Source organism: Drosophila gunungcola, assembly GCF_025200985.1.
Source record: "Drosophila gunungcola strain Sukarami chromosome 2R unlocalized genomic scaffold, Dgunungcola_SK_2 000012F, whole genome shotgun sequence".
NCBI classification, from domain to species: Eukaryota; Metazoa; Arthropoda; class Insecta; order Diptera; family Drosophilidae; genus Drosophila; species Drosophila gunungcola.
The window spans coordinates 712874-729060 of NW_026453170.1; the positions used below are offsets into that span (position 1 = coordinate 712874).

The window sequence follows — 16187 nt, forward strand, 5'->3', positions numbered from 1 at the left end:
TCATAAGTCGAGGAAGCGAGTTTTTCCAGTTCAGTTTTAGACTTCAAAATGTCCCCGATATTTCCGACGTTTGACCAAAATCTTAATATTTTTAAATTTATACAGTCCCAAAAATTAAATTCACTTGGATTTCTGTTGCTTTAGAATAATTTTAAATTATGCATAATTTTTAGAAACCAAATCCTTGCTTTGGCTGCAACTTAAGTAACAAATTTAAGGATTTTTCGTAAAAGTAAGTTGGTGGCTGCCATTAAAGGTGTTTGACTGTCTACATATCTGAACATGTCTGTATGCGTTACTTACATATCCCAATTGCTGTCGCTTGTCTGCTCACATTTGGCGGTTACCACTGTTTTTGTTGCTCGTCGTTTTTGCAGTTGTTGTTTTTGTTGCTGTTCGTCGGCAGCCAGCATCAATCTCTGTCCAGCATTTCGGCATATTTCGGGCTCGCTTTCCTTTTCTTTTTTCGGCTCTGTTTGTTTGCCTTGCCTTTGGGCCATACACCTCAGCGTTGTTGGGTTTATTTTATATTTATTTCGTGCGGTGGTTTTTTTGCCAAAAATATGAACCTCTTTCTGAGTGTATGTGTGTGTGTGTGAGTGTATTTGCCCTGATATTTTAAGTATCCTGTTTGCGCTGCTTGGTGCTTCTAATTCTTCTGTTGCCTACTTATGGGCCTGCTCTTCCTCTTCTTATTTGCGCCCTCGTTGTTGAGTATACTTTGCGTAAAGAGAATTTACGTATAAGTTTTTGTGTTGGTAAATTAACTTTGATTGACATTGATTACTTGCTGGTTGTTCTGGTCTTCTCCCGAGTATTAGTATTTTAACAAAAATATATGTATGTATAAACCTTTTTCGATTTAGGTGCAAATAACAAGGTGCCGATTTATAGCTAATTTACTGTCGCATTTTCACACTCATTCACTCTCTCTCTTGCTCACACTCATTCAAGCAATAAAAAAGTTATCCTGCTTTGATGTATTGTCTTGCTGCTTCCTCTTCTCCATCCGTTCGAATTTCACTCAAGTTAAATTCTCTCCCCTCCTGCTTTCCTTTTTGCCTATCGCAAAGCCTTTGTTGTTGCGATAGTAAAGCTGGTACTGAATGTGTCGTTGTTTTTGCTATGGCTGCTCTCCGCCCGATGTTGTTGCTGCTGGCCAGCACAGCTGCTGCTCTGTTTGCTGCTGCTGCTGCTGCTGATTCTGCTGTGTTTGCTGCACGCGCCGCCCCGGTAAGCACGTGCTGTTGGCCACGACGTCAGTCTACGACAACCGCCTACGCACTGCAGGCGCCGAATCGGCGACGCTGGAATTTCAATTACAATTTCCACAGACTGGCTACCCTCTCTTTGGTTCGCTCTCTCTCTTTTTGCGAGTGGTGAGTTCGCCGGCGTGAAGAGAGCGCTTCAAGCTGAACCTTAGGCTAAATTTCCAAGGCAACCCGGAGTTTTTATCAGTTAGGAAACGGATAATAGGAAAGCTTGTGGCGTTTGATTACAAACGAGAGTTAAAGTTTTACGTTACGTTTAAACGCCATGATAAAGTTTGATTATACTGTATAACGAAAGGTTAATTACCAGTTTCTAAATAAATATAAAGCAAATTCTGTTTATATGTTAAAAGTATTTATCATTTATTATTATTATTGAAATATAGGTTCAACTAACTGAATGTGTGAAGAGTTTTCTAATATGGGTAAGATAATACGACTCGTTGTACATTGCATTTCTATTTTGAAATGGTAACATAACACGAAATATTATCACAAAGCAGGTTAAGTATGCATATTTGTTTTGGCAAATAAAATATAATACATATATTTTTTGTGTTATCACAATATTCCTAGTTTTAAACGCCGACCACACCGCGTATACGCAATATGCAGCGCGTATACGCAATATAACTGTTATATTTTGTATTTGCTGAAAAGTATGTAACCGATGGAAGGATGTATATCGCTTTAGTTTAGTAAAAATTATTATAGTAACTTTGAATACAACGTTTCTAGGGTTTGAAGGTTAAATTGAAATCACGTCGTTATCGTTTGGCTCATCTAAGAACCGTGTTTTCTGGCTTCTCTCTTAGTTCTTCTTAGTTAAGGTTTATTATTTGACAATAACGGTTTTAACTTGGTCTAAATCGGACGACTATATCATATAGCTCCCATAGAACAGTCGGAACAATTAAACATATAAATATATATGTATTAAAAGAATTTTAAATTTTCTATTTTTCACTTTTTTTTATTTTTTTTGGATATAGTAATATTTTATTATTTGAATTTAAAGGTTTAAACTTGTCTTAAATCGGAAGACTATATCCTATAGCTCCCATAGAACAGTCGGAATAATTCAAAAAATATATTTTAAAAAAATTTTAACTTTTTTATGTTCCTTTTTTTTCTTATTTTTTTGGGATATAGTAATGTTTATATAACTTACAATTACGCTTTTAATATCATTCAAATCGGAAAACGATATCATATATATATGATATAGCAGCCATAAAACGATCGAATAATAAATCTGAAACTCCTCATAGCTTCAATGTTTTTGAACATATACACATATAAATCGAAATTTATATGTATTAGGGAAGTTTGCTTCCTCTCTTGCTTAAATTATTGTATACAAAATTATATTATACAGTAAAGACAAAAAAATTAAAATTCATAGCTAAAAAATAAAACATTATTTTAAAAAAGTCCAATCTTGTTTACTTAGTATTCAATTATATCATTTACTTGAAATAACTATTTTAAAAATATTGCCTGCTCTCTTAAGACAAAAGAGCACTCTAGCTCTTTTTCACCAAGCTCACCACACACCCGATGCCTATGAAAAGTGAAAGCCATTTGCCGGTTTACAACTTGCTCTTTTTTCACCCCACCACCACCCCTGTCAAGGTGAGAGAGCCGGGCGGAGCTTGGGGGTAGGGGTTGACTTCCCCCGGTAAGGGCTCCCCCCTCCGCTTGCATAATGCGCCTTATGTGCAAGTTATATTCGTTGTTGTAGTTGTGTAGCTATTGTATGTCGTGATTGCATTCGTGTGAGTGCTGTTGATTTTATTTAAGGCGCTTACCGCCTCTCTCTCTCTCTCTCTCTCTCTCTCTCTCTCTGTTCCCATCCTTTATCGCACTTACAGCTGAGCAAAAACAAAAGCCAAAGGATAACACAACAAGTGAGGAAGTCATAAATTTAGCCTACGGTTAACAGGTGCATTTGAAATGTACGCCCTTAAAAGGAGATAAATGCAAAAACAAGCAGGGTCAGCAGTATTGTGTGTGCACATCCTTATTATTGACTATTGCTTACAATAGTCACTCGCAGAATTTAGAATGTATATTTGTTACTCTTTTTAACAATTAAAGGGCCTTAGACTATTTGTTTTTATTTTATATAAATTTTTTATAACAAAAAAGAGAGCTAAGTTAATTTATAATAATATAATTGAATAAAAATTTCGCACGTTCTTTCTATGATTAAAATTTAAATCCACTTTTTAAAACAAATTTCTTATTATAATAGATTTTCAACATTTCGAAATGTTTGTCGACTTCTACAGCCACTACGATAAATTGTAACTGTTCGGATAAAAACAGTTATGCCAAGGCTATCAAAGAGTGCAATTTTCGATAATCACCCGTTAGTTTGATTTTATAAAGATTTTAAAAACTTAGAAAGGCGGATATTTTTTGGCTGTTAGACAACTGTTGCCTCCGTAAATATCTACATATGCTTTACAGCTGAAAAATCATTGAAAAATAAAATGAAAATTAATAATAACACTTAAAAAAAAATTCAAAATTCAAATTCATTTCGTTTCTAATGAAATTTTGTTTGTATAAACTAGTGTTATCGCCAGCTCAGATTAATCATCCGCCCGACAGTTTTTCCACCAGAATTTTCTCTACTTCTGTCTACTTGTGGCCTGCAAACAGCCGACTCACCGCGAGATCCTGGCCAATATGCTGTAACTGGAGCGACGAGGTCTTCGAAGTGCACTGCTCGACGGTTAAGGCCCAATTCAAAGTCACGGCCAGAAGCGTCAGGCAATGGCACCGCCAATCGAAATTCCACAATGTGGTGTCGCTTTCGGTGGAAATCTATGCAGAAATGCGAGCTGTGAGTCAACGGGATTTCTGCAGAGGGAAAACTGAGTGACGTGCTGACAGCGGAACTCGGAAAACTCCGTTGGCATTGCCGCCTGTTGCATGCCACTAATGCCACCCGCCACCCGCCACCCATCGCCAGAGTGGCAGCTCGGCGTGGCGTTAATAAGCGCTTTTCCACGGAAAACCCACCTCAAGTGGCCCTTGAAACAGGAGTGTCCACAATGGGGCTGTTTAATAAAAGCTTTCAAAACAGGTTGTCCATTAGGTTTGAATCCAAACAAACACTGTGACCCCTTGGAAAATCCCAAATGGTTAATCACACTGGAGTCCTGCGCAGAAAAACAAACGACAATTCCTAAATTAATGTGTGCGACACAGAGATTAAAGGGCACTAGAAACTTGATTTTTTTAAATACACAACTGCGCTGGCCCAAGATTACCTCTTACCTTTATAAAGGCACAAAAAAGATTAAGTTAAAACCAAATTTAACATAGTTAAAATTATTTCGTAAAAAAAAAAACCCTTTGTAGATAAAAAAAAATAAACCTTCTTTTCCCAATCACTATAGAGAGCAAAAAAGGCCTTTAGCTTAATATTAATTAGAAATTTCTAGTCTGTACTAGCGTAAGGCTTGATGGAAATATTAATTAAAATGTTTGTTTTTTAATGCCTCTATTGTAAAGTTCTGTAGACAACCTCAAGGTTACGGCTGCTCCTCCGCTCGGAAAATGTGGGACCGCTGGCATATTGAGAGTGCAGCAAGTTGCCGACGGCAGCGAGAAATGCCATAAGGACTCTAAAACTTTCCACTTTCCACGCCGCACTAATCGGATTTCATTTAATTAGTTGCTCAAAGGCAGCGAGCTGCAGCAAGTGGAAAAGGCCGGAGGCAACAACAACTGCGAGGAGCGCTGAGACAAAGCACTTTTTCATTACAATGCGCCAGACAGAGAGGGCAGATGGCCGCATGTCGCGCGGCAAATTGTCAGGTGCTAAGCTTTGATAAAGTGCGCACTCGAAGGACTCGAAGGACGACGAATAAAAAACTAAGCTCGGCCAGGAGAAAGCGACAGGCAAAGAGAAAGGGAAAATGTCCCCAAAACAAAACGAAGACACGAACATTTATTAAACGTGAGGCGCGAGTGTCCCCATTGTTTGTTTGTTTGTTTGTTTGTTTCTTTGTTTTTGGCCAGAGCCAAAAACACAAACTTTGCGTTTATGCGAAGGGGATTTTAATACAGTTTTTTTAACCTAGCCCAAAGAAATTATTATTATACCAGTGACTTTTATTACGACTTATGTGTCTATAAAGACCATTTCATGTATTGGTTTAGGCTTGGTATTCAGGCTACCAAAATTGTTTCCAAAACAAAAAACTTCTCACAAAAAAAGGCACAAGCATAAGCAGGGCTATTTTAATTTCATGATTTTTTTAACAAAAATTTTTTTTCGAATAATCCGATTCTTTTAAGGGCGCTGTACGATAAAGTCGTCCGATTTTATTGAAATTGAAATCGTAATTCTGAAATAATTAACCATTACTACATCTGGAAGAACTTAAAAAAATTAAGAAACAGCAAAGTTACCATTTTGTTCATTAATTTTTTCGATTGTTCCAATGGGAGCTATATGCTATAGTTGTCCGATCTGGCTCGTTCCGACTGATCGACTCTCCTAGTGATGCTTTTCAAGAATTGATATTCTTTATAGGGCTGGAGATGTCTACAATAATACAACCCTTTGAAAGGGTTTACAAATTGGTACCTCTAGAAAAGTCACAAAGAACCATTTCGATTTGCTGTCAAAGTGACAAATCATTCCCAAATTAAATTTCACTTATTTAGTTTGCTCATTCTCGGCTGAAGAATTTACGATTCCAGCCTTGTTAAATATTATGACGCCATTACTGACTAATAAACAGTGTCCAATTAGTTGGCAATTCAATAATAGAGACAGTTTGAAATGGTCCCTAAATATATATGGATTTACCGATTTTAGAGATCTATATTGATTTTTCATGAATGTATGTATTTAGTTCAGATTTTTTTCTTTAATGATTTTTTTTTTTTAAATAATTATTTTATTTTCCCAATTTGTGGATTATTTTTGTTTGTAATTTTAAAATGAAGCTTATTTGCAATATTTGTTCCAAAAAGATCTTAGTGAAAAGTTGTTACAAACTAATAGCTATTAAAGTTCTTGACTGATTGCTGATTCAAATTAAACGTATTAATTGTAATAATTTGTAATTGTTGTAGAGCTGTAAGATTATGGCATGTTGTGACAACAAGCCTGTGCGTAATAAATTTTAAATTAAAGAATTCGTAAAACCTGACGCAGAAACCAAAGTGGGGTCCTCTTCCTCTTTTCCCGCCCAGGTCAAAGTTTCACTTTGAAAGCTTCATATGGGAAATAACGGGAAAATGCGGTGGGTGAGAACTCAGGTAACGGTAACTGAAACGTTGCCAACGCTGATTTCAAGCAAATTGGCTGTGCACGCGTGTGAGTTGGTTTTTTGTTTATGGAAAGTGTTATTGTTTGACTTTGAACTTTCCGCTTGTTTGCAGTCCTTACGTTTGTGTTTGTGCTTGTGTGCTTTGGACCAAAGCCGAGAATGGCCCAAACAATATCATAAAATTTAATGCGCTCATATTTCATGGGCCAACAAACGCACACACAGGCTCGCAAAAAACGAATCTCGAAAACCCAGGGCTGGGACAATACATAAATCATGCGGCCAGCTTTATCGCTTTATTTTTAAACGCACTGCCAAAATGATTGAAACGTTTCAGTGAAATAAAACGGATTTCCATACATATGTATGTAAAAAAAATTTTGTGGAGGTAATTACAGCCGTGAATAAGTATCTGTGTAAGAAACAAAAAAATGTGTTTTTGTGTGGCAAACAAAAAGGTATTTTTGGCTATTATATTTTCTTCGACTTGGCGATAACAGCAAGTCAATATCTACAAATTGGGTTGTCAAGCGTTTATCTTTTTACCATTAATTGATGTGTTATTAATTTACAGGTGAAAATATATATTTAGCGCGGCCTTTCTATAAAATATATCGCATTCCATAAGAATCTAGATAAGCTTTTGATCTACATACTATGTATACACTTATGTCTAGTTTACCCATAACATTTTATAAGTTCTACAAATCTTATTGGCCGAAATAAAGTAAAAAAGAAATGTTCATTCAAATTTGAACGCTCCTAGTGAAAATGCATCAAATTAACATTTTAGATCCTTATAATTAACATTTTATGCTTATTTTAATCCGAAAATATCTAAGCTTAGGGGCTGTATTTATATCACATCATCACGTTTTCCTAATTTGTGACTACCTCAACCCAGTATAATATTAGATAATCATTTCGCAGACCCCCTTTTGATTACGTAATCATCTCAAAAAAATGTATTTTCATTTTTATAAACTTTTTTAAAATAAAAATAAAATTTTAATTCTTATTAATGGTACATTCAAAAAAAATTGTGATAAACACTAAACTATTGTTTCATTAACTTTAAACTATATGGTATGAAAAATGTCTCAATAAGATAAGTATTAAATTAGTACCACGAAAGTACAAACTAAAACTTATGCGTAAAAATAAAACCTTAACCTACAAAAAAACAAACTTAAAAGTACAGGGGTTATAATATTTGGTATTGAATTTATTTTCAAAACAAACTTCTTTAAGTTAAAATTAAATAAACTTATGGGCAATGATAAAATATTTAATAAAACAAATGTATTTTTAATGCATAAATATTCACAAAAATTTGGTTACTTACTCTTCAAATTCAAATTCTTCGATTGCTTTAAATATGGTACCCTTTAAGTTGCATAAAGATTTGTTGATACAAACAAAAGCTTGGAGGAAGTGGAAAACAGTCTGCGATTTTGTTTTAAAGGCATATTTGAGGGTGTTATAAATATAAATTATTATGTAATTTATGATTAAGTTAATGAAGCTGCCAAAACCGGCTAAAAACCCAATACTTAGTGACGATATTATTTTTGTCAGATAAATGTAACTATAAATAAGGTACTATACCTTAAACGTTAGCTGTAAGGCGACATAGCCTTTTATTATTCCTTTTGATTCTAATTTGACTTACATCTACTTTTTTCATATTTGCAATATAATGTACATATAAGAGCCACTCTTTGGATAAGTATTTCTTTAACAGCGTGTACTGTAGGCACAGCTTCCGTTTTCCGCGATAAGGAGAGAAACCTCTATATACGCCAGAGTTCAGCTGGCGAGACAGTTTGGTAGCGGACGGATGTCGATGTTGGGACTGCGGTGTAGGCGGCAACTAATACTTTATGTCGCAAAGATTCGCGGATACTGGAAATTGGAGTAATAAACGCACTGCTTTTAACGCAGACACATCGGTGTTTTCACAACTATTTTTAGTAGCCCATAACTATATATTCTTTTGTTGCTCGTATTTTCTCGCCGACGCTAGGGTTTTGATAAGCTCGCGATTTGCACAATTAACAGTCGTGGCTGTGGTGGTGCGGGGAACGGCTGTGGCGGGACAAGCATCCGCGGCACTTATGAATTGTGATTTTCTTGCGCTCCGAGCGCGCTTTTGTGCATTTAATAGGCACGATATAAGAAGCAGAAATTGAGAAATATACCCAGCAACAAGGCTTAACTTGCTTTAAAACTTGTTTTATTGTATAGCAAGCAATTTGGACTGATTTTTTGGTTAGCTAAGAATATTTCCCATAATGAAACCCATTTCAAATTGACGTTTCGCGCCATTTATCGAGTGTCCGTCCCTGGCTCTGCCACTTCGTGATCAGCTGTTCCCCGAGTAATCGAGTTTTATATCGATATCACAGTAGCCGCTATTTAATCGCATTCGCAACGAACGGCCACACTCCTCGCCAGAATTCGTATTCATTGCAATTATAATTTCATTTTAATTCCTACGTGTCTCGACTTAGTTGGCAATATGGTCGACAATTTGGAGCCGCTGGAGCCCAGCCTGCAGAATCTCGTCGAGCAGGACTCGTTGAAGTGGATCTTCGTGGGCGGAAAGGGCGGCGTGGGCAAGACGACCTGCAGGTAACACAGCAGCAAGTCAGCTTTTTTGGTCAATTTATGGAGGTTCGTGTGTTTTCTAGCTCCAGCCTGGCCGTTCAGCTGTCGAAAGTGCGCGAATCGGTGCTGATTATATCCACCGATCCGGCACACAACATATCGGATGCATTCGACCAAAAGTTCACCAAGGTGCCCACAAAGGTAGGTGGACTACTCGAAGAACTGGAATACCTAAGGGAATGATTGGGACAAAGTTATTTAAATGTTCTTAAACAAGTAGATATTGGTGTAAATGAAGCTAGCTTAAAGTTAGAATCTACAGGAAATTGCATAAACTAAGGTTGCTCTAATTCATGTTCTTTTGCTTTTATGAAAAACTTCAGGGATGTTACTTGGTATTTGTAAGTCAAAAGTTATTTTAATGGTTCTCGCAATTAAATAGTTAATACATGTAGTAAGTTACCCAATTTAGTACAAAGTCAAAAAAATATTTTGTTTACAAGGTTGATAAGTGAAACCTATTTCTGTGCTCTTTTCCAGGTCAATGGTTTTGACAACCTGTTCGCCATGGAAATCGACCCAAACGCTGGACTTAATGAGCTGCCCGAGGAATACTTTGAGGGCGACAACGAGGCGCTGCGCGTGAGCAAGGGCGTCATGCAGGAGATGATCAACGCCCTGCCCGGCATCGACGAGGCCATGAGCTACGCGGAGGTGATGAAGCTGGTGAAGGGCATGAACTTCTCGGTGGTAGTGTTCGACACGGCGCCCACGGGGCACACGCTGCGCCTGATTGCATTCCCCCAGGTGGTGGAGAAGGGACTCGGCAAGCTGCTGCGGCTCAAGATGAAGGTGGCGCCGCTGCTATCACAGTTCGTCTCCATGCTGGGCATGGCCGATGTGAACGCGGACACGCTCTCCCAGAAGCTGGACGACATGCTGCGCGTGATCACCCAGGTCAACGAGCAGTTCAAGAATCCAGTAAGCATACCTCTATTCATGCCATACAAGTATCTAAACCGCTCTATTTCGGTTGCAGGACCAAACCACTTTCGTCTGCGTCTGCATTGCCGAGTTCTTTTCGCTGTACGAGACAGAACGCCTGGTCCAGGAGCTGACCAAGTGCGGCATCGACGTCCACAACATCATTGTGAACCAGCTGCTGTTCCTGCAGAACTCCCACGACTCGTGCAGCATGTGTGCCTCCCGCTTCAAGATCCAGGAGAAGTACCTGGACCAGATCGCCGACCTGTACGAAGACTTCCACGTGACCAAGCTGCCCCTGCTCGAGAAGGAGGTGCGTGGTCCGGAGAGCATCCGGGCGTTCTCCGAGAACCTCATGAAGCCCTACAAGCCGAAGGAGAAGCCCAAGGAGTAGGGTAGCCCGTCCACCCCTACTCCCATCCGTTTGTAAGTTTCTTCCCCATTAGTTTGTGTAAACAGGAAGTGCGTGAAATAAATTTGAGTTGAGGCAGCGATCCCCGCAGGGATCTGCTCCTACGTATAATGTGAAGACGGTCGATGGACTTCATATCACTGTAGAGGAGAGGGTGGCACTTTATAGGCCGCCCCCGGCCAGCTCCATTGGCAATGCGATCGGAACATTGCTGGCCTGCATTTGCTTCCTTTGATCCAAGTACAACCGGGCATAGCGCAGGTACCCGGTGTCGCCCTGCACCAGGGCGGACATGAGCAGCAGGAACTCGTACAGGTTCACCTTGCCCTGGGCATGGACGTCGATGTCCCGCAGGACGTTGTGCATCAGGTCGACAGGCACCTCCTTCACGCCCATCGTTTTCATGACCTTGCAGCAATCTGCGATGGACACGTAGCCGGTTTTGTCCTCATCCAGTTGGCTGAACTGCCCGGCATACTTGCGCACCTGGCGCACGGACATCTTGATGGGGATGTTCATCTGCGAGGCGTTCTCCTTGGTCAGCTGGCCCATCTGAGTGTTGAGGAAGGCGCGCGTCTCGCGGATCTGCTTCCTCGTGTGCTCCCGCGTCCAGTTGAGCTCCTTGGCCATGATGCTGGCCACCTGCGGCAGTATCTCCCCGGCCACTTGGACGTTGAGAAAGGCGACGCGGAGTCGCCGGGCCACCATGTCTTCCAGCGTGCAGGCGAATTCTCGAACGCCCTGCTTCACCTCCGCCTCGATGTACGGGAACTCCGAGTGCAGGCGCTTGCCCACAATGGGCCAGGCCATCCCACTGCTGTGCGCACTCACCGCCACCTGGAAGGCGTTCGACCCGTACGTGTTGGACAGGTGCTCGGCCACGTCCCGCTCCATGCCGAAGTCCTGCACCAGCCGGATGAACATCTTCGGGCTCCAGCCACTGGCTCCGTCCAGTTTGCAGGACTCGGCAGTCACCGAATCCTTGCGCAGCGGCGAGAGTTCTCCATGGCGGATGGCCGCGTTGACGGTTTTCTCGGCCAGCACCCGGAAGGACGACCAGGTGCCACCCACAATGGTCAGCATATTTCGCGGTCCCAGGTGGATCACGTGGTTCTTCAGCAGAGTGTGACGCAGCGAGTCGGATTGCACGGGCAGGGGCTTGAAGCCACCCCAAACGGCCAGCACATCGCACCGACGCACGTCGAAACTGGGGGACACAAAGTGCTTCACGCCCTCCAGCAGGGACTGGACATCCGTCTCCGTTGGCTGGGCGTTCTGGTCGGGCGGACTGCCTGACTCGTCGCCGGAGCCCACGAGCGTGTGGCCCTGCCAGGGCAGGAAGAAGATGGATCGCCCGCTGGGCGTGTGCGGGTCGAAGACGCCCACTTCCTCCGGACAGTAGAAGCGCGGCAGGACGATGATCGAGGACCAGCTGCGCGTGCAGAGCGGCTTGGCCTCCGAGTCCTCCAACTGGCGCAGGCTGTCGCTCATGTGGCCCGTGGCGTTGACCACCACCTTCGCTCGGATGCTGTACTTCTTGCCCGTCAGCTGGTCCACCGCCTCCGCGCCCGCCACGTTGCCATCCTTGCTCTTGATCAGCCTCAAGACCTTCATGTGATTGCAGATGTCCGCTCCGTAGCGAGCCGCCGTCAGGGCCACCGAGAGGCACATCCTGGCGTCGTCGTGCTGACCCTCGTAGAAGACAAAGGCGCCGAATAGCTCCTGGCGGCGCAGCATGGGGAACACCTCCAGCGCCTCGTCGGCACTGAGGTACTGGAAGCTCTTGGTGCCCTTCGGCGCCATCAGGTGGTAGAGCTTCAGCTTCAGGTAGTAGAGCGGTGCCTCCCACCAGTGGTGGACGGGCAGCATGATGGGCACCGGCCGGCTGAGATGCGGCGCCAGGTTTCCAATGTGGCTGCGCTCCCGCAGGGAGCAGCGAACCCTCCGCAAGGCCGCCACGTCCAGACGCGAGATCGCCTGCTCTAGGTCCCGTAAGCCGCCGTGCAGGAGTTTGCTCGACTTGGAAGAGGTCCCGCTGCCAAAGTCATTCGCCTCGACCAGAGCCGTCTTTAAGCCCCGCGTGGCAGCATCCAGGGCACAGCCGGAGCCCACGGCGCCGCCGCCAATGATGAGGATGTCGTAGTGGGTGCGCTTGAAGGCCTCCAGGCACATCTTGCGGGTGGGCAGCTCCCGCTTCATCTGCGGCACCGGCGCTGCGTCCGAAGGCCTCTCGTCGAATCCGAAGGCGCCGTGTCCCAGCCTGGAGCTGCCCAGCATGGTTGCCATCTGGAGGATTCTGGCCATGGAAAACTGGTCTACCGAATGGTTACGCCCTGCGATACACGCTTAATTTGGACTTTATCTGTGTGAGCAGACAATATTAAGGCCAAACGAACTGACGGAATGGAGAAATTTGGACAGATTTCGTTTTTTTTTTTTTTGGAAATATGTTTAATGTACATACAAGTGAATTAAAACGTTCGGTGTCGTTTCGTGCCTCAAATGTTGAAATATCAATGGGAAACATAACTCTAGACCCGCGTCTGAAGGAATTACATGCGTAGAGAGGGGTGTACAAAAATGCCAAATGCCAAATAATCTTTAAAACTTAGCAAAAATTTACTATAAAAATCGCTCCGCTCCGCTGGCCCGCTCCATCTCCTAATCCTCCGCTGACTTTTGAGCTTCCGTGGATAATCTAAGTGGCTACGGAGCGGGCTGGAAAGTCTCTGCTGGCATTGTGGGTCTGCTACTGCTTGGCACTGCCAAAGAAGAACTTGTAGAAGATCGTGGCGACCAGGCACAGCACCAGGGGCACCAGCCACGACTTCACCGAGCTTTCCTCGTTCTGCTGATCCGTGCTCCAGGTGGGCTCCGACTTCTGGGCCACGCTGGTCCTTTCGCTCTCCACCAGCTCGCCGATTTTGTACTTCTTCATCATGTCGCGGGCATCGTTGCTGTGGCCAACGTCCTCGAAGTTCTCTGTGGCATCCTTGCCGGCCTGCTCGATGAGCACCTCCTCGCCTCCGGGATGCTGTGGAGGAGCGAAAAAAAGGAGAGGTAAATATTCGCATAAATCACTGCTCGTTGGTATTGAAGAAATGCTAATGACAGTCTGACCCTGAATTTAATGGATCGATTTAGGGTTCCAAGTCTGGAAGACTCTTTTGTAATATCCGTTTATACGAAGCTATATGGTAATTCACACCTTCGATTTTCGTCACGTTTATATGATCATGAATATAGTATATAGTTTGACTTAAAACTTTAAGAACTTCTTCTATATCTGCTCCATATCGTCATTTATTTCAGTTACAAGAGTAAGAACTTTTAAATAGTAAAATTCGAGTTTTGGATTTTCGACTGATGGTACAAAAGTCATTTTGAATAACCTTCGTACTATTGCTTAAGTCATATTAATGTCTCGTAAGTCAAGTGTAATGTAATTATCATCAAAGACAAACAAGTTATTACGAAATAATTTAATTTAAAACGATTATCTTGTCCGTTGGGATCGTAGCTAAGGTTAACCTATAAAATACATAAAACAATTTCCATTTACATGCTTTTAATCGCTTCATAATACAATACACAATAAACTAAAGTAATTTTCTTCATTCTTTAAGCGATTGCGCGGGGAAATTTGTTTCTATTTTGATAAGTATAAAATTAATCAAAAAAAGGGTTTGCCTATATTTTGTATGATAACCTGATGGAACAGGAAACATACAGGAAAGTTACTGAACACCCCAATCCTCCAATTCATGAAAGGTTAAGATTATGTTTAAGAACAACAAGGAAGATTTCATTTTTAGCTTTGGCAGACCCAAGAAAAAGCTTTAAATCTGGTTGTCTAATTGCACCTGTATAATTGTTGCAAAGGCTTTCCTATAAATATATTTAATCTGAACGCTAAAGTTATTTTCACCATTCTTTGAACGATTGCTCCATCGAAATTATTTTTGTTTTGATAACGACTATAAGATAAATCAAGCACTAGCATTTTCACCATTTTTTGTGTTATTACCTGATGATACTGAATCGCAGGTAATGTTTATTTTAAGGGACTGGAAAATTTTTGAACACCCCTATAACACCGTGTATCCAGGCAAGATTATCTTGTTATATTTCAAGCACATCAGATCAATTTTAATTTCGACTTCTGGGAGAGGAAACATCTTTAAATCTGGAAGTCTAATTGACTATTTGTTCGAAAAGGTCTGATCCGCAAGATTACAAAATACATATTGTATTATTTTCTGAAAAAAGCAGAGGACGCAGCGAATCAGATTAGGTGCATGTTTTAAACATGGACTGGTTCGTTTCAGGCGATAGGGCAGTCAAACTTTGGAATGGAATTATTAACGAGCCACTATTGTTATTTTGAGGTACCCAAAATGCAACGTCATCGTTAGAATGGAATTTTCACGGAGCTTATCTTATAGGAGCAGTCGATCCCACAGATAGCATGTGTATGCTGAAGAGCCGATTGTGGCGTCAGGGTGAGGGATTTCTGGTAGCCGGCAGTCGACGGTGCACCTTCATAAGAACCGAAATTCAAATCCAAGTCCATAAATCAAATGCGATGCAAATGCAAATGCAGACGCGGATTTCGTTTAACATCTGACCCCTACACACACACACCTACTGTGTGTATGCAAATGTATAGTTTCGTCATGTTGAGCTCTTGCAAAAGTTTGAAGTTTCGACGGGCGAAAGTGGCTGCTGGAAGTTTCGATGAGCGACGAACCTACGAAATCCGGGCGCAGGTCAAACGCTGCCCGGGGTCAAAGTACAGAACTAATTGCGGGGCTGTTCACTTCACACGCACGGAAAGTGGGTCCGATTCCGGGCACATGTGTCTACGTGTGCTCGGGGTTTGGGGTTCGGTGTTCGGCACAACGGAAAAGTGGGACCCAGATAACACCTAATAGCACCGATGACCCGCATTTGTGGGCGGGGGCGGGGCGGTGCCCTCAGGCCTCAGCCCTCAACTCCGACGTGTTCCCAGTGGCTCTCACCTCGTTCAGGAAGGCGGTGACGTCGTAAATGTTGTTGTGGATGAGCAGCCAGGTGTCCTTGTTTGTGTTGTGCTTGGCGACCTCGGCCCGCGTGAAAGTCTTCGTCTCTGCGCCCGACATGGTGATCACTTGTTGATTTCTACTGCGCGTTTGATTTTGTGGCACGGAAACAATTAGCAGTCCAGCCTCACACTCATTCGCCCCGGCGGTACGGTCACACCATTGCGCTGATCAGCGGTCACACTGGCTGGCCGGAAGATGGTATGGCCACCTTTTAGGGCGTTTCCACTGGAAATCAACCAGGGCTGGCGACAGGACGCTGCATTTTAACATTGCGATTAAAAGAGAAACAATAAATAAAGTGATAAAGACTTAAACAATTCAGTTTGATATACATAATACAAATTTCAAAAATATAATACAAATATGCTCAAAAATATTAATTGGTACAAAAATGGTACAAAAACTTTAACTTTACTTTTTAAAGCGTACTTTATTGCAACTTTTCTGATCTATCGTAAGCAAGATGGTTTATCTATCAACGTTTCGTCATGAATTACGTTCTGAAACTAAATATGAAGTTCTTGTT

The 16187-nt window shown here is 42.1% G+C and overlaps 4 protein-coding genes across 6 annotated transcripts in view; 1 reads left to right on the forward strand and 3 right to left on the reverse strand.

Moving 5' to 3' along the window:
- Nucleotides 1-8822, reverse strand: part of LOC128255857 (uncharacterized) — a 30653-nt gene extending 21831 nt beyond the window's left edge. Inside the window, exons 1-2 of one of the 3 annotated variants that reach the window (XM_052985654.1) lie at nt 8180-8197; nt 304-719 (exon numbers count right to left, since the gene is read on the reverse strand). The gene's annotated coding sequence lies outside the window, so the exon portion shown is untranslated. Of the gene's footprint in view, nt 1-303; nt 720-8179 lie in introns of all 3 variants that reach the window. The other 2 variants (XM_052985655.1, XM_052985656.1) reach the window with 2 other exon arrangements.
- Nucleotides 8823-8977: 155 nt separating this feature from the next.
- On the forward strand, nt 8978-10694 carry LOC128255874 (ATPase ASNA1 homolog). Its single transcript, XM_052985685.1, has 4 exons — nt 8978-9205; nt 9265-9382; nt 9722-10162; nt 10221-10694. Exons 1-4 carry the CDS (start codon nt 9093-9095, stop codon nt 10557-10559), a joined length of 1011 nt encoding a protein of 336 aa, XP_052841645.1. The 5' UTR covers nt 8978-9092; the 3' UTR covers nt 10560-10694.
- On the reverse strand, nt 10638-12889 carry LOC128255863 (glycerol-3-phosphate dehydrogenase, mitochondrial). Its single transcript, XM_052985664.1, has one exon. It carries the CDS (start codon nt 12879-12881, stop codon nt 10740-10742), a length of 2142 nt encoding a protein of 713 aa, XP_052841624.1. The 5' UTR covers nt 12882-12889; the 3' UTR covers nt 10638-10739.
- Nucleotides 12890-12999: 110 nt separating this feature from the next.
- Nucleotides 13000-15812, reverse strand: LOC128255880 (cytochrome b5). Its single transcript, XM_052985693.1, has 2 exons — nt 15599-15812; nt 13000-13611 (listed from the first exon to the last, which is right to left on the reverse strand). The coding sequence occupies exons 1-2, from the start codon at nt 15716-15718 to the stop codon at nt 13327-13329; spliced, it is 405 nt and encodes a 134-aa protein (XP_052841653.1). The 5' UTR covers nt 15719-15812; the 3' UTR covers nt 13000-13326.
- Between the last annotated feature and the right edge of the window lie 375 nt (nt 15813-16187).

What these genes read in the sequence shown, in the direction of transcription:
- LOC128255874 (XM_052985685.1), top strand. Translation starts at nt 9,093, where the DNA reads ATGGTCGACAATTTGGAGCCGCTGGAGCCCAGCCTGCAGAATCTCGTC. An exon ending in GTGGGCAAGACGACCTGCAG is followed by an intron (nt 9,206 to 9,264) that starts GTAACACAGCAG and finishes TGTGTTTTCTAG; the next exon opens with CTCCAGCCTGGCCGTTCAGC. An exon ending in TCACCAAGGTGCCCACAAAG is followed by an intron (nt 9,383 to 9,721) that starts GTAGGTGGACTA and finishes GCTCTTTTCCAG; the next exon opens with GTCAATGGTTTTGACAACCT.
- LOC128255880 (XM_052985693.1), bottom strand. Translation starts at nt 15,718, where the DNA reads ATGTCGGGCGCAGAGACGAAGACTTTCACGCGGGCCGAGGTCGCCAAG. An exon ending in TCACCGCCTTCCTGAACGAG is followed by an intron (nt 13,612 to 15,598) that starts GTGAGAGCCACT and finishes GCTCCTCCACAG; the next exon opens with CATCCCGGAGGCGAGGAGGT.
- LOC128255863 (XM_052985664.1), bottom strand. Translation starts at nt 12,881, where the DNA reads ATGGCCAGAATCCTCCAGATGGCAACCATGCTGGGCAGCTCCAGGCTG.